Source organism: Moschus berezovskii, chromosome 25 (assembly GCF_049115385.1).
Source record: "Moschus berezovskii isolate FMDL1 chromosome 25, NW_MosBer_1.0, whole genome shotgun sequence".
Taxonomy (NCBI): Eukaryota; Metazoa; Chordata; class Mammalia; order Artiodactyla; family Moschidae; genus Moschus; species Moschus berezovskii.
In genome coordinates, this window is record NC_142484.1 from 31,192,081 (window position 1) to 31,215,801 (window position 23,721).

General features: G+C 43.0%; 1 protein-coding gene across 3 annotated transcripts in view; it reads right to left on the bottom strand.

Annotated features, from left to right (window-relative positions):
- Nucleotides 1-23,721, bottom strand: part of GAB2 (GRB2 associated binding protein 2) — a 183,383-nt gene that overhangs the window by 36,778 nt on the left and 122,884 nt on the right. For all 3 annotated transcript variants that reach the window (XM_055416084.2, XM_055416086.2, XM_088832341.1), the window contains exon 2: nucleotides 22,024-22,324. In XM_055416084.2, the coding sequence (XP_055272059.2) occupies nucleotides 22,024-22,324 (301 nt within the window). The remainder of the gene's footprint in view (nucleotides 1-22,023; nucleotides 22,325-23,721) is intronic.

The window sequence follows — 23,721 nt, forward strand, 5'->3', positions numbered from 1 at the left end:
GTGAGTGTCTATACATACATATACATCCCCTCCGTGGGTCTCCCCCACCTCACCCCCCCAGGTCACCGCAGGGCACTGAGCTGAGCTCTCTGTGCCATACAGTAGCTTTCTACTAGCTGGCTATTTCACACATGGTGGCTCCAGTCACTCCTTAACACCCTGTCTCCTTTTCATCAAAGCACTTACTACTACTCTCTCACCTCATGTGAGGCATCGCTGGTGCTTCACTATGGTGGCCATGGAAATGTGCCTCTCGGGTCTCCTGATGTGGGCGGCACGTTTTCTAACAGCCCCAGCTGTTGGCCCTCAGCACCCCTTAACTCCCCCTGAGCTGTTCTCATCCACTGACAAAGAATGGCAGGAGTATGGACACCAGCTTGTTCCTAGGAGGAAATGGGACTCCTTCAATGGGAAACCTTGGCTTGACACTTTCCAGTGACCAGCTCGAAGCTGTCTTAGATCTGCACTGTGCTCTAATCCTCCTTCCTTCCTTCTCTCCATCACTGCTGTCAGATTTGCAGCCCAGTGAGGGCTTTCTTCCTTTCTCAGGGTCATTCCCAGCATCCTTCACAGGCATCTCCCCCAGTAAGTCTCTCGCGCATCTAAATGCATCTTGACAGCGGCTTCTTGGAGAAGCTGAACCAACATACCCAGGGTCTAAAAGAGTTTGATGAACATCTGGTTGGCCTAGGTTCATTCTGCAAGTAAACCACAGACCCAGAATCACAGCCCAGTCCTCCACACCAAAACCTTTTCTACCGAGAACAATCATCTGAGAATTATGTCCTTGGTACCTTTGTCCAGAGGGCCACTGCTCTGAGGAATCTGATGAGAAAATGTGTCCACCAATGGCCAAACCCCACGACTGGCCTCTGAGCTCTCTTTACAGTTATGTGGGCTCTAGCAGGCATGAGGGAATATGTCTTAGATTCAGAGAAAGCGGAAAATATGGTTTAGGTCAATCAAGAAGAGCTGGCTTAGGTTGAAAATAAAAGCAGCAAGAGCTCTGGGTGATACTCTCTTAAAGAAATGTAGGGAAAGAAGCTACAAAGGCAAAGCCAGAGAAGGTCATCACAAAGGAGCAGAGACAGCAGTGAGTCTTTCCCAGGTCATCATGTGTGTGCTGAAGACCCCACACAGGTATTGTGACAGCATGAAGCAAGGAACAGTACTAGAATTTCAGGGTACGGTTTAATTGTTAAGAACATGGATTCTGGAGCCAGGTTGTCTGTGTTTGAATCCCAAGTTCTTTAATTAGTAGTTATAAGAACCAGGGAATGGTGAACCTCTCTGCGCCTCGGTTTCTTCATCTGTAAAGTGGGACTAAGACAGTAAGGTCCCTACATATGAACCTTCAACCTCGAACTTTCAAAGATGTGACTATGCATTTGCATGTCCAATCACGTACGTTAGTTCATCTGTCTGGTGTACACTGTGAGTGAGTGCATCCTCCACAAGTGGGTGTGCTTTTGTGAGCTTTACTGTACTGAGCATGGTAGCAGAGCAGCTTCATTTCAAGCTAGGGCTGCAAGAGGATGACTTCACTGAACTCCTTGCGATGCAACCCGAGGAGCTTATTAATGAAGACCTGATGGAACTGGAGGCCCAGAGAAAGGATGGAGAGAGACAAGAAGAATTAGTGAAGGGATTCACAATGCAGGAAATGGCAGGGGGTTTTCTTTGTCTGAGGAGGCACGGTCGGTTCTTGAGATGCAAGACCCGAATGTAGAGCGGGCTGCGGCATCTGTTCAGGATGCAACCCAGCACTACCGTGTCGTCTGTGATGGGAGAAAAAGAGCTACCACCCAGACATCACGGTGTCGTTTTTTTCAGGAGGGCTGATAGGATTGACTCCAGTGAGGAACCAGAACCTGAGCCATCAACATCAGGCGTGAGTGATGCAGCTTGTCCTCCGGCTCCTACTGCTGACGATCCTTCAGCTCTGCCATCTCCCGCCTCCTCTAGTCAGTAACTCTTCTTGCCCGTTCACTTGATGCCAGCCCCTGTATGTCAGCTGCTGTACTGTACCACTGTACTTTTCAAGGTCCTGGACTGTAAGATTGCAAATGTTTCATTTTTGTGTTTGTCTGGTTTGTATTATTTGTGTGAAAACTATCATAGACCTATTATAGTACAGCGCTATATGGCCAGTTGTGTTAGCTGGGTCCCCAGGCTAAGTCTGTTGGACTTATGCACAAACTGGACTTATAATGTGCTCGTGGAATAGAACTCATTTGTATGAAGGAGACTTACTGTAATAGGTGTCCAACTCATAATATTCTGAGTTAAGATCTGTGAAATGCTTTGAACACTGCCTCCTACAAGGAAAGCTCTATGTAAAGATCTCTCTTTGTTAGTAGTAGTACATTTAAAGAGACACCTTTTTTTTTTTTGAGCATCTGAGTAACTTAAGTATAATGCATTTCAAATTAAGAAAGTCAGCAAAGTTTGTATGGTAAACATATAAATCACACACAGTAAAAATGTTTCTGAATTTAGGCAAAACAGAGATAGTGTTGTTTAAAATGTTTCAGTTTGGGGAGAAAAGACTCTTGAGAGTCCTTTGGAGATCAAATCAGTCAATCCTAAAGGAAATCAACCCTGAATATTCATTGGAAGGACTGATGATGAAACTCCAATACTTTGGCCACCTGATGTGAAGAGCTGACTCATTGGAAAAGACCGTGATGCTGGGAAAGGTTGAGGGCAGAAGAGGGCAACAGAGGATGAGATGGTTGGATGGCATCACCGACTTCATAGACATGAATTTCAGCAAACTCTGGGAGATGGCGAAAGACAGAGGAGTCTGGTGTGCTGCAGTCCATGGGGTTGCAAAGAGTTGGACATGACTCAGCAACTGAACAACAGCAATGACAAATAACAACATGCTACACACACTCAAGGGCTGCTTTGAAGATCACCGAGAAGGCTGCAACACTTTATTAGCTATATACTCCACAGACATTTAATGCGTACTAATCATGTACCCATGGATTCCCAGATGGCACTAGTGGTAAAGAATCTGCCTGCTAATGCAGGAGACACAGGAGATACAGGTTTGCTCTCTGGGTCAGAAAGATACCCTGAAGAAGGAAATGGCAATGCACTCCAGTATTCTTGCCTGGAGAATCCCATGGACAGAGGCGCCTAGTGGGCTATAAGCCACAGTATCTCAAAGAGTTGGAGATGACTGAGCATGAGCACAATGCTATGCTGCTGCTGTTGCTGCTAAGCTGCTTCAGTCGTGTCCGACTCTGTGCGACCCCATACAAGGCAGCCCACCAGGGTCCACCGTCCCTGGGATTCTTTCTCCAGGCAAGAACACTGGAGTGGGTTCAATACAATACTGCTGCTGCTAAGTCACTTCAGTCGTGTCCGACTCTGTGTGACCTCATAGACGGCAGCCCACCAGGCTCCCCCGTCCCTGGGATTCTCCAGGCAAGAACACTGGAGTGGGTTGCCATTTCCTTCTCCAATGTGTGAAAGTGAAAAGTGAAAGTGAAGTCGCTCAGTCGTGTCCGACCCTTAGCGACCCCACGGACTGCAGCCTACCAGGCTCCTCCATCCATGGGATTTTCTAGGCAAGAGTACTGGAGTGGCTTGCCATTGCCTTGTACCAAACACCATGCTATAAGATTTAAGTGGATTCTTATATAATCTTAAACAATTCTTAGAGATGGGAATACCAGACCACCTGACCTGCCTCCTGAGAAATCTGTATGCAGGTCAAGAAGCAACACTTAGAAATGGACATGGAATAATGGACTGGTTCCAAATTGGGAAAGGAGTATGTCAAGGCTGCATATTGTCACCCTGCTTATTTAACTTATATGCAGAGTACATCATGCAAAACATTGGGCTGGATGAAGTACAAGCTGGAATCAAGATTTCCAAGAGAAATATCAGTAACCTCAGATGTGCAGATGACACCACCCTTTTGGCAGAAAGTGAAGAGGAACTAAAGAGCCTCTTTATGAAAGTGAAAGAGGACAGTGACAAAGCTGGCTTAAAACTCAACATTCAAAAAACAAAGATCATGGCATCTGGTCCCATCAGTATGTGGCAAATAGATGGGGAAACAATGGAAACAGTGACAGATTTTATTTTCTTGAGCTCCAAAATCACTGCAGGTGGTGACTGCAGCCATGAAATTAAAAGACGCTTCCTCCTTGGAAGAAAAGCTATGACCAACTTAGACAGCATATAAAAGGCAAAGACATTACTTTGCTGACAAAGGTCCATCTAGTCAAAGCTATGGTTTTTCCAGTAGTCATGTATGGATGTGAGAGTTGGACCATAAAGAAAGCTGAGCATCGAAGAATTGATGCTTTTGAACTGTGGTGCTGTATAAGACCTGTGAGAATCCCTTGGACTCCAAGGAGATCAAACCAGTCAATCCTAAAGGAAATCAAACCTGAATATTCATTGGAAAGACTGATGTTGAAGCTGAAACTCCAGTACTTTGGCCACTTGATGTGAAATATTGACTCATTGGAAAAGACCCTGATGCTGGGAAGATTGAAGGCAGGAGGAGAAGGGGATGACAGAGGATGAGAGGGTTGGATGGCATCACTGAATCGATGGACATGAGTTTGAGCAAGCTCTGGGAGTTGGTGATGGACAGGGAAGCTTGGAATGCTGCAATCCATGGGGTCGCAAAGAATCAGACCTGACTGAGCAACTGACTATATGATCTTTATTATAGTTTTGTGAAGAATGTCTTGTTTCTATTGTACTAATGCTGGGTGTTCACTGAAAGGACTTATGCTAAAGCTGAAACTCCAATACTTTGGCCACCTCATGCGACGAGTTGACTCACTGGAAGACTCTGATGCTGGGAGGGATTGGGGGTAGGAGGAGACGGGGACGACAGAGAATGAGATGGCTGGATGGCATCACCGACTCGATGGACATGAGTTTGAGTGAACTCCGGGAGTTGGTGATGGACAGGGAGGCCTGGCGTGCTGTGGTTCATGGGGATGCAAAGAGTCGGACACGACTGAGCGACTGAACTGAACTGAACTGAATGTAGAAATTGAGGCTCAAAAAAGTAAATTGACTTGCCGAAGACCATGTTAAGACTGAAGTCATCAATGCTGTGGATTCGTGTATTTATGATTCCAAGCCCTGTGCTCTTTGCTAAACTGACCTTCTGAACTGGTGTGTGTGTGTGTATGTATACACACATACATGCATATATACATATATAAGCATCACGCAAGTGAGAGGTGAAGCCTGGGTTTCATTTCTAACCTTGCCAGTTAGCTGTATGATCTTGAGCAAATTAGCTCCCCTTTCCTGACCTCCAGACACTGTCATCTGAGGAGTGTGGAACTAAACACCCTCTAAGGGCCCTTCAGGAGCTCATATTCTAGAATTTTCTCCGTCTATGAAATCTACTCCCTTCTCTGTCTTGGCTGAGTGTTTTGGCTATTATGATTCACAAGTTATGAATAATTTGTCCACTGATCTCACCCACAAAAAGAGTGAGGAGGTGGGAAATAAAAGCAAACAATGAATAAGTGATAGATACATAAAATAAAGGTCAGGTCATTGGCATAACCTGTCTTTTCAGATTAGTTAGAACATTATCCATTTTGAATTTTTCGCTTTTTTTTTTGCTGTCCTTTTTAATTGTATACCACTGTTTTATACAGAATTTTAGACTGTATGTCCTGTTAATAAGGCTAGCATTTCTTGAAGCTTCTTTTTGCCCACCCCCCACCTTCAACAGGGAATTTCTCAAAGCAACAATGTTTGGAAGTAAACTGTAATTTTCAAACTGTCATTTTATATAATTATAACTATTTACAAAGTTATAAGCAAACAGTATAACTAAATCATTCATTTGAATCATCACTGGCCAGCGACCGTGTGTCTCTACTAATGTGGTGACAGAAAGATAGAAGGGTCATGTTCTCATCCTCGGGTCTCTCTAAGTCTCTCCTCATTCCCAGACTCTGTGCTCCAGCCTGGGCGAATTAGTTTCAGTTCCCCCCTTGGACTGCAAGGAGGTCCAACCAGTCCATTCTAAAGGAGATCAATCCTGGGTGTTCATTGGAAGGACTGATGCTAAAGCTGAAACTCCAATACTTTGGCCACCTCATGCGACGAGTTGACTCACTGGAAAAGAGTCTGATGCCGGGAGGGATTGTGGGTGGGAGGAGATGGGGACGACAGAGAATGAGATGGCTGGATGGCATCACCAACTCTGTGGACATGAGTTTGAGTGAACTCCGGGAGTTGGTGATGGACAGGGAGGCCTGGCGTGCTGTGATTCATGGGGTCGCAAAGAGTCGGAGACGACTGACCGACTGAACTGAACTGAACTGAAGCTCTTGGGAACCTGAATATGCAGCCCACAGAGAAAGCAAGAGTAACCTGAACTTTGAGGTGGTAGATGTGTTAATTACCCTGACTGGCAATCATTTTACAATGTTTGCATATATCAAATAGTCATGACTTACACTTTAAATATATACAGCTTTGTTCATTATAATTCAATAAACAGATGGAAAAATAAATATCTGGTTATTTATTTGTATTTATGTAGGGAAAAAAGAAGAGAGAAACCTGAAGTAACTGAGGAAATCCTGTACTGATGGGTTTTAACCTAAGTTGATGAAAACTTCTATCATTAGCCAGATAGGGGCTTGATACTGAAATTAAACTCAGAAGTTTGAAAAAAACTCTTTTCACACTTGAGGTTAACCTCAATTTTTTTTTTTTTAATCTGTTAGCCATATTCTGGCATATAGCCAAGGCACAGTTCACTTAAAGGAAGGCAAATCTTGGTGAAGACTGAGGGCCCCAGAGTATCCCAGACTGTGGTACTACACGCAGAGGAGGCAGGCAGTCACTAAGAAGGGCTCCAGGGGCAGTTTGGCAGAAAGAACATAAGCTGGAGGACTTGATAAAGCTCATGAGGTCACCGAGAGCGAGATCATGGCTTAAGCTCTTCTCTGGCACATGACCCTAGAACGTGACCCAAAAACAGGTCCTCAGTGTGCTGAGTGAGTGAACGTAGAACAGAAACTGGGTATCACCCAGCCACGTGGGCAGCAGAGGCCAAGAGGAGGAGGAAGCATGCTTAGGGAAAGCAGAAGCGGATTTTCTTCAGAAATTCAGGCAGACCACTGGCCACCTGAAAGTCAGCCACTGGGTAGATGGGCTCCAGCCACTGGCTTACTGGTTTGGGTAAGAGAGGGGCTAAATAAAAGCAGGAGAGGGTACAGTCCTAGGTGGAATTCGAGATGACAGTCAGGTTAACAGGAAATGACTCAAGAATAGGAAAAGTAGACAAAGTCCCAGGGCTGACCTTAGTTTGCACGCAAAATGAAGGTCAGAGCTGAGCAAAAAGGATGAGGAATTCCAAAGCCCTGACTCCAGGCTGGGGTGCAGGGTGGGCCTCAATGGGAAGGCAGAGTCCAAAGGCCTTCCGGCCATGAGTACAGAAGCAGAGGCTGAGAATTGGGTGATCCTGACACCACAAAACCTCTAGATCACTGCTCCCCAGACTTTTCCATCTTATGGAGGAGTGAAAACACTGCCTCTCTGTTTATTTGTTTGTGCACTTTAAAAAACTGACACACAGGGTTCACAATTTTTTATTGTGAATATGGAAAAACTGTTTACTGCAACTGTCATTTCACACACACACAAACACAAGGACACTTTAACAAATATGCACAGCCATAAGAAGAGAATCTCTGAATAAAGGGAAGTTATAAAATCTGACTGCATTTAGTCTTAAGAAAACTGACTACATTCTCATTATGTTTTTTGTTTTTGTTGTGGACTGAGGACATTTTTCACAGCTCAGCACTGGTCTGCGGGACCATGTTTGGCAATATCTGCTGCAGACCAATATTTTTGCACTGTGTTCCAGCCTTCCCAGGCCACCAGGGGCGAGAAGGAGGGGCAGGCCATCTGGGTCCAAAGCCAGCTTACAGTGCTTGACTCCACCCCCCTGTGACATTTAGAACAGCTCCTTCTCGCCTGTTTCACATATTGTGTCCATGTAAGATTTAGTTAAGCATTGCAAAAAAATTAAAAGTTTGAAAATCACTGGTCCCCAAGCTCCTAGTTTACTGTTGAAGAAACCAAGAGTTACACACTGAATTCAATGACAAAACTGAAATTAAAAACCAGGACGTTGACTCCCAATTCAGATCTCAAAGAAAGGTGACCATACCTACTGATTTTGTAGAGTTCAAAATCTTGGGCAGAACTCTACAGAGCTGGATGTTTTAAACATAACCAAGAGCTTCAGAGGTCCAAGGTGACCTTACCACAAAATTCAAAGTCCTAATTCTACCTTTAGCCAAAAATTAGAGTTACGCTGGGCTTTGGAGTCTGGTCTGGGACCAATTCCACAATAATTTATTACCCTCCTTCACTAGAGATAATTAGAAATATTCAAAGAACAGGAAAGGGGGGGAGCATCTCATGGGATGTCTGGAAGTTATCCAAAGCTTCTGGTGTTGAGAAGCTGGGGTGAGACGCTCTCATTTCTAACAGTCTGTGGGTTTGGCAGGTAACACGAGACTTCATCTAAGCTGGCTTGCCGGGGTGCTGAGGGGGAGTCTCTGGTACACAAGGGAAAGCAGGAAGGAGGATCAAGGCTTAGAACGAAGGGAAGAGGGTCAGGTTTCTCCCTGCCTCCCTTTACTCCTCCAGAGGGTCTGGACGTTGCTGCAGGTCAGGGCTGAAGCCTGTTCCAGGACAATGCAAAAATGTCTGTGTGGATTTTATGGAGTTCATGTCCCAGCTCAGAGCCTCCTCTCAGGGTGACCAGACCCAGCTGTGGGCAAAAAACAAACAAAATATCGAAGGGCTGATATTTCAGGGTTATTTAGAATAACATTTTCTCTTTCAAAATAAGGCATGAGGACTTCAGATCTGGCTGGAAACTGGTCTGGATGTTTATTTTCCTCATTGTCTCTGGAAAAAAAGGGTGGGTGATTCAGACATCTGACTCCGCCTCTGGGCTGGGGCCTGGGTCAGTCTTCACTCTGATCTTCACTCCTCAAGGGACCTGTGTCAGCCTGGGGGGGAAGCTGCCTACCACCTCCCACATTTGCTCTAAGCTTCCCACAAAGGTCCCCCAGAGGAGTGAGAGATCTGAACTCAGTTTAAAAAGGCAAAATACAAACGGTAGGGGAGGGAACAAGGCAGGAAAAGGTCCTCCCAGAAATGAGAAGAGAGACAGGGTGAGGTCTCCAAGAAAGGCTTCTTTCCTCCCCAGCCTTGTCCACTCCCAGCTTTCCCCTCTAACCTCTGCTTCACCCTTGGCACCACTCTCTGTGTGAGGGGGAAGGACCAAGGTCACCAGAAGGCATCTGAGTGGACTGCCTGACTCCATCACAGCCCTCCCTGCTGTGAGAAGTCCAGCTGGAATAAGGGGGCCTGACCTTTCACGCACTAATCATTCTCCCTGGAGAGGAAGGAGCTGTTTGAAGACCCTGATAATATTCCTCCACTGGAGGTTGAAGACTTTCCCAAAAGCATATCAATGGGTATCATTTCATCTCAGAGGGAACCAGGACTTAAAATAATTCTGCTGTTGAGTTACTGGGAAAACTCATGGATTACTAGAAGTATATGGCCCCTGCAAAAGTATAACATGCAAATTCGTGAAGCGTTTAAATATTTTATGGGGATTCCCTAGTGGCTCACACAGTAAAGAATCTGCCTGCAACGCAGGAGACCTGGGTTTGATCCCTGGGTTGGGAAGATCCCCTGGAGAAGGAAATGGCAACCCACTCCAGTATTCTTGCCTGGAGAATTCCATGGACAGAGGAGCCTGGCAGGCTATAGTCCGTGGGGTCACAAAGAGTCGGACACAACTGAGCGATTAACACTTTCACTTTTCAAATATTTACAAAATACTTAAAGGGGAGCAGTCTCACCCCAAATTTTAGTAGGGACAGATAAAGAACAGTTGGCTGGAAGGTCATCTTTCCATAGAGTTAGTCATGCAACTGTTGTGAAATTCCTGCCAGGGAGTTTAAGAAGTGAAAAACATATAATAAGAGACAGGATATAGAGGAGTCTCTGGCCTTATTTCAAAATCTTCAAGAATTACAAATGGGGCTCTGGTGATCTAAACTTCCTGAGCTTTAGTTCATAGTAGTTTGTGGGCTACTTTGAGATGGATCACATTGCCTTGCTAATTTAGCCCTTTGAGATTAATATTAGTGCATAGATAGCACTTTGCATATGTATAGCTCTCAGTGATATATCAACTTCTTGCTTCTCTTCCTTGCTGGCTATTTTGTGATTTACAAACAGCCACAATAAACAGGTCTGCGAGGCCAATATCACTGATGAACATAGATGCAAAAATCCTCAGCAAAATACTAGCAATCTGTAACCACCAATACATCATAAAGATGTATTGATCATACACCACAATCAACTGGGATTCATCCTAGGTATGCAAGGATTTTTCAACATACATAAATCAATCATTATGATATACCACATTAACAAATTCAAGAATAAAAACCATATGATCATCTCAACATATTCAGAAAAAGCTGCTGACAAAATTCAGCACCCATTTATGATAAAAACTCTCCAGAAAGTGGACATAAAGGGAACCTACCTCAACATAATAAAGGCCATATATGACAAACCTACAGCTAGCATCATACTCAACAGTGAAACGCTGAAAGCATTCCCTCTAAGATCACGAACAAGACAAGGATGCCCACTCTTACCACTTCTATTCAGCATAGTATTAGAAGACCTAGCTATAGCAATCAGAGAAGAAAAAGAAGTAAAGGGAATCCAAATTGGAAAAGAAGTTAAACTGCTACTGTTTGCAGATGACATAATATTATACATTGAAGATTCTAAAGATGTACTATAAAACTACTAGAACCCATCAATGAACTTGGTGAAGCTGCAGGTTACAAAATTAATATACAGAAATCTGTTGTATTTCTATACACTAACAACAAAAAATCTTAAAGTGAAATTCAAGAAACAAATCCATTGACCATAACATCAAAACAAAAACAAAAACCTACGAATAAACCTACTAAAGGAGGTGAAGAGCTGTATTCCAAAACCTATAAGATGCTAATGAAATAAATTGAAGAAGACATAAACAGATGGAAAGATATACCATGTTCATGGATTAGAAGAATCATTATTGCCAAAATGACAAATCTACCCAAAGCAATGTACACATTCAATGGAATCCCTATCAAATTACCAATGGCATTTTTCACAGAACTGGAAAAAAAAAATCTCAAAATCCGTATGGAGACACAAAGGACCTTGAATAGCCAAAGCATTCTCAAAAAAGAAAAACTGAGCTGGACAAATCAGGCTCCCTGACTTCAGACTATACTACAAAGCTACAGTCATCAAAGCAGTATGATACCAGCAAAAAATATAAATCGATGGAATGGGACAGAAAAGCTAGAAATAAGCTCATGCACCTATGGTACAGTAATTTATGACAAAGGATGTAAGACTACTCAATGCTGGAAAGACAGTCTCTTCAACATTTGGTGCTGGGAAAACTGGATAGCCACATGTAAAAAAAAAATGAAATTAGATCATTCTTTAACTCCATACACAAAAATAAGCTCAAAATGGGTTAAAGACCTAAATGTGAAACCCAACACTATAAAATACCTAGAGGAAAACATAGACAGAACATTCTCTGACACAAATCACACTAACATCTTTTTCAATCCATCTCCCAGAAAAATGGAAATAAACAAAATTAAACAAATGGGACCTACTTAAACACAAAAGCTTCTGCATAGCAAAGAAAACAATAAACAAAATGAAAAGACAATCCAAAGACTGGGAGAAAATATTTGCAAATGATGTGACCAATAAGGGATTTAGTCTCCAAAATTTACAAACAGGTGTGTGGATCACAATAAACTGTGGAAAATTCTGAAAGAGATGGGAATACCAGACCACCTGACCTGCCTCTTGAGAAACCTGTATGCAGGTCAGGAAGCAACAGTTAGAACTGGACATGGAACAACAGACTGGTTCCAAATAGGAAAAGGAGTACGTCAAGGCTGTATATTGTCACCCTGCTTATTTAACTTATATGCAGAGTACATCACGAGGAACGCTGGGCTGGAAGAAGCACAGGCTGGAATCAAGATTGCCAGGAGAAATATCAATAACCTCAGATATGCAGATGACACCACCCTTATGGCAGAAAGTGAAGAGGAACTCAAAAGCCTCTTGATGAAAGTGAAAGAGGAGAGTGAAAAGGTTGGCTTGAAGCTCAACATTCAGAAAACGAAGATCATGGCATCTGGTCCCATCACTTCATGGGAAATAGATGGAAAAACAGTGGAAACAGTGTCAGACTTTATTTTTGGGGGCTCTAAAATCACTGCAGATGCTGATTGCAGCCATGACATTAAAAGACGCTTACTCCTTGGAAGGAAAGTTATGACCAACCTTGATAGTATATTGAAAAGCAGAGACATTACTTTGCCAACCAAGGTCCGTCTAGTCAAGGCTATGGTTTTTCCCGTGGTCATGTATGGATGTGAGAGTTGGACTGTGAAGAAAGCTGACTGCCGAAGAATTGATGCTTTTGATCTGTGGTGTTGGAGAAGACTCTTGAGAGTCCCTTGGACTGCAAGGAGATCCAACCAGTCCATTCTAAAGGAGATCAACCCTGGGTGTTCATTGGAAGGACTGATGCTAAAGCTGAAACTGCAATACTTTGGCCACCTCATGCGACGAGTTGACTCACTGGAAAAGACTCTGATGCTGGGAAAGGTTGGGGGCGGGAGGAGAAGGGGACGACAGAGAATGAGATGGCTGGATGGCATCACTGACTCTGTGGACATGAGTTTGAGTGAACTCCGGGAGTTGGTGATGGACAGGGAGGCCTGGCGTGCTGTGATTCATGGGGTCACAAAGAGTCGGACACGACTGAGCAACTGAACTGAAATGAACTGTGACCCTTAACAGTATCAAAACAAACAACCCACTCCAAAAAATGGGCAGAAGATGTGAACAGACATTTCTCCAAAGAGGACACACTAATGGTCAATGGGCACAAGTAAAGATGTTAACCTTCGCTAGTAATTCGAGAAATGTAAATCAAAACTACAATGAAATGCCACCTCATACCTGTCAAACTCCACAAACAACAAAAGCTGGAGAGGGCGTGGAGAGTAGGGAATCCTCTTACACTGTTGATGGGAATGTAAATTGGTACAGCCACTATAGAGAACAGTATAGATGTTCCTTAAAAAACTAAAAACAGAGCTACCATATGACTCTGCAATCTCACTCCTGAGCATGTATCTTGAGAAAGCCATGATCTGAAAGATTACATGCCCCCCGATGTTCACTACCACACTGTTTACAATAGCCAAGACACGGGAGCCACCTACATGTCCACTGACAGAGGAATGGATAAAGCAGCCGTGGTACACATATACAATGCACTGTCCTCAGCCATTAAAAAGAATGAAATCACGCTATTTGCTGAAACATGGACGGACCTGAAAGGCACACTGGCTGCCACTACTTACGTGCTCTGGATGTTGAAAAGTATCTCTTGGAGGTGTTACCATCTGTAATGTGGAGATGCTTCCTCCCCGAGGGGTGGGGGAGCTGGGGAAGTGCCTGGGTGTGCAGTATGAATGGCAGCTGCCTGTTTGCTGAAATATGGACAGACCTAGAGACTGTCATACTGAGTGAAGGAAGTCAGACAGAGAAGGAAAAATATCATATATTCCTTATTGTGGAGTCTAAAAACAAAGGATACAGAATAACTTACAAAACAGAAAGAGGCTCAGAAAACCAACTTATGGTTGATGGGGAGTAGTAGTAATGTGGAGATGGGATAGTTAGGGACTTTGGGAAGATCATGTACAGACTGCTATATTTAAATTGGATAATCAACGGGGACCTACTGTATAGCACATGGAACTCCACTTAATGTTATGTACTAGTATGGAGGGGAGGAGGATTTGGATAAGGCTGAATCCGTTTGTGTTCACTTGAAACTATCACAACACTGTTAATCAGCCATACCTCAATACAAAACAAAAAGTTTAAAGTTTGATTTAAAAAAACAGGTCTGTGAAAAGGGATGCGGATCAATGAAAAGGAATCAGAGCACACAGTCCTAGGGTGGAGTTAAAACTCTTAAGATTCTAGACCTGGCAACACTGCTTTTTTGGGAACATCAGTGCCTTTAAACCTGAGCTTCCTTACTTGTGCAACAGGGATCATGCTAGCAGCCCAGCCTCTCTTGTGTCTTTATACTCAAAGGAGACTGTGTGTAAATGTTTCTATAGGCTGTACAGTTCTCTAAAAACAACAGGTACTTAAATCATATCCCGTTCATCTCGACCTTCAGATATAAAAATCGTCACATTCACCAAAAGCACTACATGGAAAGCAGAGAAACAGGCAGCTGCCATTCATACTGCACACCCAGGCACTTCCCCAGCTCCCCCACCCCTCGGGGAGGAAGCATCTCCACATTACAGATGGTAACACCTCCAAGAGATACTTTTCAACGTCCAGAGCACGTAAGTAGTGGCAGCCAGTGTGCCTTTCAGAGTGCGTGTGAGAGTGAGGGGCTGCAGGCCCCGCACTGGCCATGGAATTAGAGGAAGGCGGGGACCACCGGGGACGAGAAGCTCTTGGCTTAGAGGATTCAAACGGGTGGGGGCTTTCCAAGCGGTCGATGACTCCTGAGCCCATGAATAATTCATCCAAGCTCTGCATTGGGAGCTGATTCTTTTTGTGTGTGGTACATCTGGTCAGGGACAGCTGCCCATGATGGAGCCACAAACGTGAGGTCTCGGCTCCTCCTGCTCGTAAACACAGCTCAGAGCAGCTTTCTGCTCTCTGCTCGGGGGACTGAAGGCTGTTTTGATTCCCAGAGAAGGCAGGGTTCTTACTGTTGCTTGTGCATGCATGTACGTACACACGCACATATACACCCCCCTCCCAAACAAACAAAAAGCCAACTCCATGTATATGACTTGAAATCCTGATATTCATTCTTGGAATTGCTTTTCCTTCCTGAGCGTCGTTCTTGGTTTCCTATCAGGAGGCTGCTTTCCCCATCCTTGGGTTGATATTCAGCCTCCGTGTCACTCTTGGTTTGGTCTTGATACTAGGCAGGTTTTATCCTAAGCATTTCTGCCTGAAATATGAGGAATTGGAGAGTGGTAGCAGAAAGAAGAAGCTGGGGGTGGCAAGAAGGGTTAAAAAAAGACTCCATCTGCTACAGAACTCCTTCCAGCTCAAAGTGAAAAACACAAGTTTTTTTTTTTTTTTTTTTAAACGACAGGTCCCATCACAACTCTTTAAAAAAGAAACAAGGAATATGTACTTGAAGGAGGCATTGTATGGGAAGGAATTTCTACAGGACCAACAGCAAGTGAGGGTATGGACTGCACAGGTCTTGGGGACACCTCCGCATAGAATACAATGGGAATCCTCCATTGGGAAATATGAAACTTAAGGGGCTGCCGGTGGTCTAAGGTCTGTGCTGATAAGCGCATAGAGAAACAGAACTGGTGGATGAAAAGATTTTCTCTATTTGAAGAAAGGAAACTAAGACCTCAATCAAGTGACTTCTTCACATCATCCCAGAGTTGGGATGTGAGCTCAGGCACCCCCTCACCCACCCACCACAGACTCACCAATAGAGGTTGATGGCTGGATTAAAGCTCTACAAGTTACTAAATTCTTGGAATATTCCAGCCCAAGGATTTCAGCAATATGGTCCGGTAAGGAGGGAATCTTGAGCCAGCTGCAGGACCCCGGTGGAAGGGGTCAAGGAGTGCTTTCAACCTAATATGTGGTATCCACAGGGACGAAAACAACAGGGCTTGGTTCTGGCTGATGTTCACATTCCAGGAGTTCCGGGGCAAAGAGAGGGTGTGTGAAAATGCAGAGTCAGACTTGGGTTAGACGAGAATCCCGGCTCCATCATTTTCTAGCTGTGACCATGAGTCAAGATCATTGCTACCTCAAAGGATTACTGTGCATTTCTAAGAAGGTATTTTACATACCCTATTTTACAAAGGGTGGGTGCTCAGTACACAGCTCCTATTATTTCCTTTTGTGGTCACTGAGGGTTATCTGAGTACAGGATGCATCTCACACGAGGTAGGTGAGCAAGCCCCAGCAGAAGGAGAGTGGTGCTGTATTTGGGAAGAAGCTTAGGCCGATGAGGCTGCAGAGTCTGTCTGAACCCAGCCAACGCATGGGCATAGACGAGAGCTTTAGTCCTGGAGTGTTAGGCACGGAAAAAAATAGCACTCAGGTTTTTTTATTTGAAAGAAATGGAAACACAGTTGATCAAATGAAATAAAGCACTTCAGCAAAAGTAGGTAGTCAAATGTTAACTTCCTTCCTGCTTTTCCTCATATCCTGATTCTAAAAGAAACACTGACTTAGATGATTAATCTTCCACTCCTTACCATAGATAAGATATACTTTTAGGAAAAGCTTCTAAGTTAAAACAAAACCTATTATGTGGCTGAATCTTGTTACATACCAGATTCTACCAGACAAAGAAAAGCCCACTTGTTTTCATCAGAACGATCTCACAAAGAATCCTAAACCTCTATCATAGACAACTAATATTCTTACTCTGATAGTTAACCCAGTAGATATCTATTAAATAATCCCTTATAAAAGAAGTTAAAAGTTAAAGGGAATATATTGTCTAACAGACAAAGCTTTTGAAAAATACTGACTTGATTACTTGTCGCCTCCTTAATATTCTCCCTCTTTTCCTTCCCTCACTGAGCTGGTGGTGCGTGGGCTGGTGCCTCCATCCGTGGTGATGCTTCTGTTACAGAACTTCCCTGGGACTGTCTGGTTATGCCTGTTCCCTCCACTAGACTATGATGTCTGAGTGCTGGAACTCTAACTGTTCATCTTCATAGTCCGTAGCCTCAGTGGTTATGACAGGGACTGTCACAGAATAAGTCTTCCATAAAGATCTGCTGAGCGAATGAACAATGTATGAACAAAAAAATGAATATTCTACCAAAAGAAAGTAAGCCCAGACGATGCGGTTCTACATATTTGAATTTGAATCATACTTAAATTCTATATAGTAAAAGTAGAGATTCAGACAATAACTGTTTTTTAAATATGTGATTTAAAAGTAAGATATTTGCACCAGGAATAAATTTTGCTACATTTTAAGGATATATATATATATTTTTTTGGTAGGGACACCTCTAATCCCACAAGAGAATAGTTCAGTTTAAAGTAACTTGCTTTCTGGTTCCTCCCCAACCCCATTATACGTATTTCCTAAAATCTAATGTATTCCTTGGACTTACTTCTCACATTTATGAAAGCTTTGAGACTAGAGGGTCTCTGGCTTTTTTCTCCTGCTTTTTAAAAACCTCTTCCTTATTTTCTTCCTCTTTTTTTTTTTTTTTGCATGAACATTTTATTCCTCTATCAAAAATAAAATGAAAAACAAAAATCCCTAAAAGCTATAATAACAAAGATTTAGTCAGGCGGAACAAAAAATTCCACCCAGGAAGCAAAAATTATACCAAAGAATTTAAGAGTAAAATGGGGCTTCATAATCCTTCCTCAAGGAAGATCACAGAATTCCTAGGTAAGGACATCTAGTCCAGGCACAATCAGCTACATAATTTGCAGAGCCCAGTGCAAAGTGAAAATGCAAGGCCCCTCGCTCAAAAATTAAGAACTTCAAAACAAATAAATGTAAAGATAACTTGTGCTCATGGATTTTAAGAATCTGCATTGTTAAAATGTCTATACCACCCAAAACCATTTACAGATTCAGTGCAATCCTCATCAAGATTCCAATGGCATTTTTTACAAAAATAGAAAAAACAATCCTAAAATTCATATGGAACCACAAATCATCCCAGATAGCCAAAGCAATGTGGAGAAAGAACAAAATTGGAGGGGTCACACTTCCGGATGTCAAAGTATATCATAAAGCTATAGTAATCAAAACAGCATGGTACTGGCATATTAATAAAAAAACAGACACACAGACAAGTGGAACAGAATAAAAAGCCCCTGTATATGGTCACTATTTCATAAAGGATCCAAGAATACTCAAAGGAGAAAAGTCTTTTCAGTAAATGGTATTGGGAAAACCAGATATTTACATGCAAAAAAATAAAATTAAAACACAATCTCACACTATGCACAAAAATTAACTTGAAATGCATTAGACTTAAATGTAAGAGCTGAAACTATAAACATCCTAATAGAAAACACAGAGGAAAAGTTCTTTGACATTGGTCTTGGCAACAATTTTTTTTTTTTTGGATGTGACACCAAAAGCACAAGTAGAAAAGGCAAAAATAAACAAGAGGGACTACATTAAACTACAAAGCTTCTGCACAGTGAAAGAAACAATCAATAAAATGAAAAAGCAGCCTCAGGAATGGGAGAGAAATACTTGCAAACCTCATATCTGATAAGGTGTTAATACCCAAAATACACAAGGAACTCATATAACTTGATAGCAAAATCTCAAATAATCTGATTTTAAAAAATGGGCAGAGGACCTGAATAGAATTTCCAAAGAAGATATCTGAATAGTCAACAGGTACAGAAATGCAAATAAAGTAAAAACTACAATGAGATACCACCTCATACCTGTTAAATGGCTAGTATCAAAAAAATTGTGATAAGTGTGACTAGAGATATGGGGAAAAGGGAACCCTTGTGGACTGGAGGTGGGAATAGAAATTGGAACAGCCACTATGCAAAACAGTATGGAGGTTTTACTCAAAAAATTAAAAGTAGAACCATACAACCCAATAATTCCACTTCTGGATATATCACTGAAGGAACTGAAATTACTGTCTGGAAGAGTTATCTGCCCCCTTATGTTCATTTCAGCACTATTTATAGTAGGAGTGACATGAAAACAACCAGGAATGAATGGATAATGAAAATGTGACCATATATGTGTGTGTGTGTATGTGTGTATCACATTATACATATATATACACACACACACAATTTTTAAAATTGGTGTATATTTGTTTTATAATGTTGTGTTACTTTCTGCTGTACAGTGAATCAACTATCCATAATACACAAATCCACTCTCTTCTAGACTCCAAACCCATATAGGTCACTGCAGAGTCCTGAACAGAGTTCCCTGTACTATACAGTAGGTTCTTATTATCTTTCATATACAATAGTGGGTAGGTGTCAATCTCAATCTCCCAATTTATCACCCTCCTTTCCTCCATGGTAACCGTATGTTTGTTTTCTATATCTGTGAAACAATTTCCGTTTTGTAAACAGGTTCATTTGTACCATTTTACATTCCTACCAGCAACATATGAGGTGGAATGCATGAGCAAAGTATGTTTCTTCACATCGTTGCCAACACTGGTCACTGTCCATATTTTGATTACAGTCATCCTAGTGGGTGTGAAGTGTTATCTCATTGTGGTTTTGTTTCACATCTCCCTAATGAGTAAGGATGTCCAACATCTTTGCATCTTCTCATGGGCTCACTGGTTATTTGTGTATCTTCTCTGGAATACTGTCTATTCAGATACTTTACCCATTTTTAAATGAGGTTATTTTTTGTTGCTGTTTGAGATGTAATAGTTCTTTTTATATTCTAGATACTAGACCCTTATCAGATATGATTTGGAAATAATTCTCCCATTCTGCAGGAGGAGTTTCTCAAAACTATTTTGCAGCCCTAAGTCAGACCTACTGAATCAGTACATGTAAATTAAAAGATGAAAGTTTTTAGGGTGATTCTGATGACCCACCAGGTTTGTGAACAAATAATCCAGACCAGAGCTTCTCAAATTTTAATGTGCCTACAAATCACCTATGTATCTTAATACAATTCAGAGGGAGATAGAAAATTTCATTAGGATACCACAGTAATAATGGCTGCAAACGTGATCCACTGATGAATGCTAAAATTAGTGGGCAAAAGTTTAAGCAGAAATGGGGTATTTGTACATCATTAAAGTACTCCCTGCAAAATATTTATTAATTATGAAAGCACAGAGAGCAGCTTTACAGTGGAAGAAGGTGTCAGATACCATCTTAACCAAGTGATCAAGGCATATTGATACCATGTGTCTCCTGATACAACGTGCAGAGAAAGGCACATTACCTCTGTGATAGTCTCCCCCAAACCTCAATCAAATCATGAAAAAACATCATACAAATTCAAACTGAGGGAGATTCTACAAAATATCTAGCCAGTATGCCTTAAAAGTGTCAAGGTCAAAGAACACAAGAGAGACTGAGAAACTGGCATCCCAGATTGGAGGCCCTAGAGGCAGAACCACCAAACCTAATATGCTATCCTGGACCGAATCCTGAACTGAATAAAGATGCTGGTGAAAAACAAGTGAAATCCCAATACACCGCAACTAACAGTATTATACCAATCAACATTCTGACAACTATACTCTGGTTAAGAAAGATGTTAACGTTAGGGAAAGCTGGATGAAAGATACATGGGAACTTGCTGTACAACTTCTGCACCTCTTCTGTAAGTTCAACATTATTTCAGAATAAGATACTTTAAAAAATATGCAGATTCTGATCCTGTAAGTCTGAAGTCTTCTGTCTTCCTAACAAGTTCCCAGGAGAGGTTGATGCTGCTCTTCCATAAACCCCACTCTGATAGTAAGAGTCTAAATCAGTGGTTCTCAAACTTAACCATGCATCAGATCACCTGGCTAAAACACCTCCAGAGTTTCTGATTCACCAAGTCTGGGGTGGGGCTTAAGAATTTTCATTTCTAATAGGTTCCCAGATGGAGGCTGATGTTGGTGATGAGCTAGAAACAGTTTTCATATTTTTAAAGGGTTCTAAAATTTAGAAAACAGGTATAGGAATCAGAGACTGTATGTGGCCTTCAATTATTTACAGAAAATGGATGCTGAGCCCCAGACCCTTGCCACTTGGTGTGAAACCTTTAAAAGACTGATGCCTAGGTCCCACCCCTGACATTCTTAGCTAACTGATTTGATATGGTATGGATCCTTAGCATCAACATTTAAAAAATGTTCCTCTTTAATTCTGATATGTAACCAGGTTTCAGTTCAGTTCAGTTCAGTCGCTCAGTCGTGTCCGACTCTTTGCGACCCCATGAACCACAGCACTCCAGGCCTCCCTGTCCATCACCAACTCCCGGAGTTCACTCAAACTCATGTCCATCGAGTCGGTGATGCCATCCAGCCATCTCATTCTCTGTCGTCCCCGTCTCCTCCTACCCCCAATCTCTCCCAGCATCAGACTCTTTTCCAGTGAGTCAACTCGTCGCCAGTTAGGAAACTACTAACTTAGGTTTTCCATCTGCCACACACACATACAAAAACCCTACTCCTCAATCATCCTAGAGTTGGGAATGAGCCCATACAAATGTCAAAGAGCATTTCTGCAACTGAAGCCTCACTTAGAAATGTTGAGCTGCTCTTTCTGTGAAGCCTAACAAAATCTGAACAGAAGTCAGGATTTCCCCCTTCTTATGTGTCTGTTCCCAGGGAAACAAAGAACAGTGGATTGTACATCAGGTACTCACAAAGAATCCCACACCTCCCCTTGCCAGAAAAGCGGCAAGTGTAACTGTGCAGGTTGTTCTGAAACCGATGATGGGAGTGGACAGAGGATGGATCACAGAAGACAGCGAGGTGCAAGCTGCGCGTGTGGGTGACAGGTTAACCGGGCACAGAGAGCCAGAGAGCCGAGGGGGCAAAGGGCAGACCTGAGGATCCGGGCGGCGTGGAGGCCCCTGAAGAAACACCATCAAGTACCTTGAGCTCCGTCGTAACCCCAGCATGCCTGCTTTCCACATGAACAGACTCAGGGCTAGGAGGCCCTCTACTCTGTGGCCAAGCCCTTCACACTCCTACCCTCTGCCTACTTCTCCTCCGCCTCAGAGAACGAGCCCACTCTGCTTGTTCAAGGAGTCTGGAGGCCGTCCCCTTGGCCCCCGGGGCCCAGCCACTGCCAGGAGGCACCTGGCCCCTGCTGAGAAGCGTCTCGTACCTGTGCTCTCTTCTGCCTGGTTGAAGCCGCAGATCTGGCAGATGCTCTGGACCCACTTATTCATGTCCTCCTCCGTCTCAGCCACCAGGTAGAAGGTGCGCTCGCTGGTCTTGATGTCGAACACGAAACTGTCCTGCAGCTCCTTCTTGTTGAAGGTCAGGCCTGCATCCACCTGCTCGCAGAAGTTCAGGTTGATGATGCGCAGGGGCTTCTTGGAGTGATCATTCTTGTAGTATTCCAGGACGTCGGGGTCACCACTCATCCGGCCGCTCCGCAGGATAAACCAGCGTTTCTTCCAGGCCTGAATGGGAAGGAGTGAGAGGAGGGGGAAAGTCATGAGTTAATTCAAAGCTCTTCACAGGTCCTCAGATATCACCAGGCTGAGGGTGGCGACTGTTGCACCTGCCAGCTGAGCGTGGCCTCTATCTCCTTTTTGTGTTTCCCCAGAGTTTCAAAAACAGCGGATGACTTTAGAACACACGTTAGTGCAGCATTTCACTACTGAAACAGGGTCTTATCACTATGAAATGAGATACGTCATTTCAAGAAGTCAGATGAGGACTAAAACACTTGACACAATTATTCCATCAAGCTAGAATACAGCCTCAAACTCACAGGACTTTTAGTCTGGGTGGAACTTGCAAAGCCGTAACATCTCAGTTTATGGATGGGGTCCCCCACTAAGACAGAGGGAGCTGAAGCAACAACATCACACACAGCAAGTAGTGGAGAAAAAAGTTTCCGAGCTTCCAGTACCTGGTGCTTTTTACCCAATCATGATGCCTTGCAAGAATCACATGGAAACCCTTCGAAAACTTCCCTGGAGCACCTAACTTCAGAATTTCCCCCATCTCATTCACTATATATAGTGGATAATACTGTATCCCTAACATTTATAACACAGCCCTGCACATAATAAGCACTCAATACATATTACTGGATGAATAAACTCCTTATGTCATGCCTTATTATAGAATTTAACACTGTTACACATTTCCTTATGCTGTTTTCTACATTCCATGTCTTCAGTGAGACTGAGTAATCTGTGAGCAGACATCACCCAAAGTGGTAAAAAGATATTACCAATAAAACAGAGCCTCGGGTGGAGTCTATGCTGGGTGACTTTCACATGAAGTTACTGACCTCTTTGGAGCTTGCTTTATCTATAGAATGAGAATCACTGCTTTATCTAGAGCACAGAATATCATCGCCCACTGTCCTCCCTACCTTATAGAGTTTACACCACACACAAAGCTCTATGATGCAGCCCTAAAGCGCCACTAATGCCAAGGCTCTGACTGTCGTCGTGGTTCTTTAGACCTCACTGGGGCTTCACTCCATTAGTCCTGGCCCCTTGTACTGTCACCTATCTCCATCCTCACTTCCTTCTACCTGCCTTGTTCCTGTGATCCGTCATTATAATCATGCTCTTGCTTCTCTTCCTCTCTTTACCTGGGAAACCATAACCCTTGACTAAGTCTAATGCTTAACCTACTCTGCTTGTTCCCACTCAGCTGTACGGAGCTGGAGAAAATCACACAACCACGTTGGCTGCTCTCACCTTAAGCTCAAGTGAGCCCTCACGCTGCGACAGTCTGACTACATTTATCTGGTTCGTGATTTTCTGTTGCTCTTTGGCAATCATCTGAACCTTGCCCTCTTGAAGCCTGTAGCACCTCCACTCTTTGGTGTGAGAAT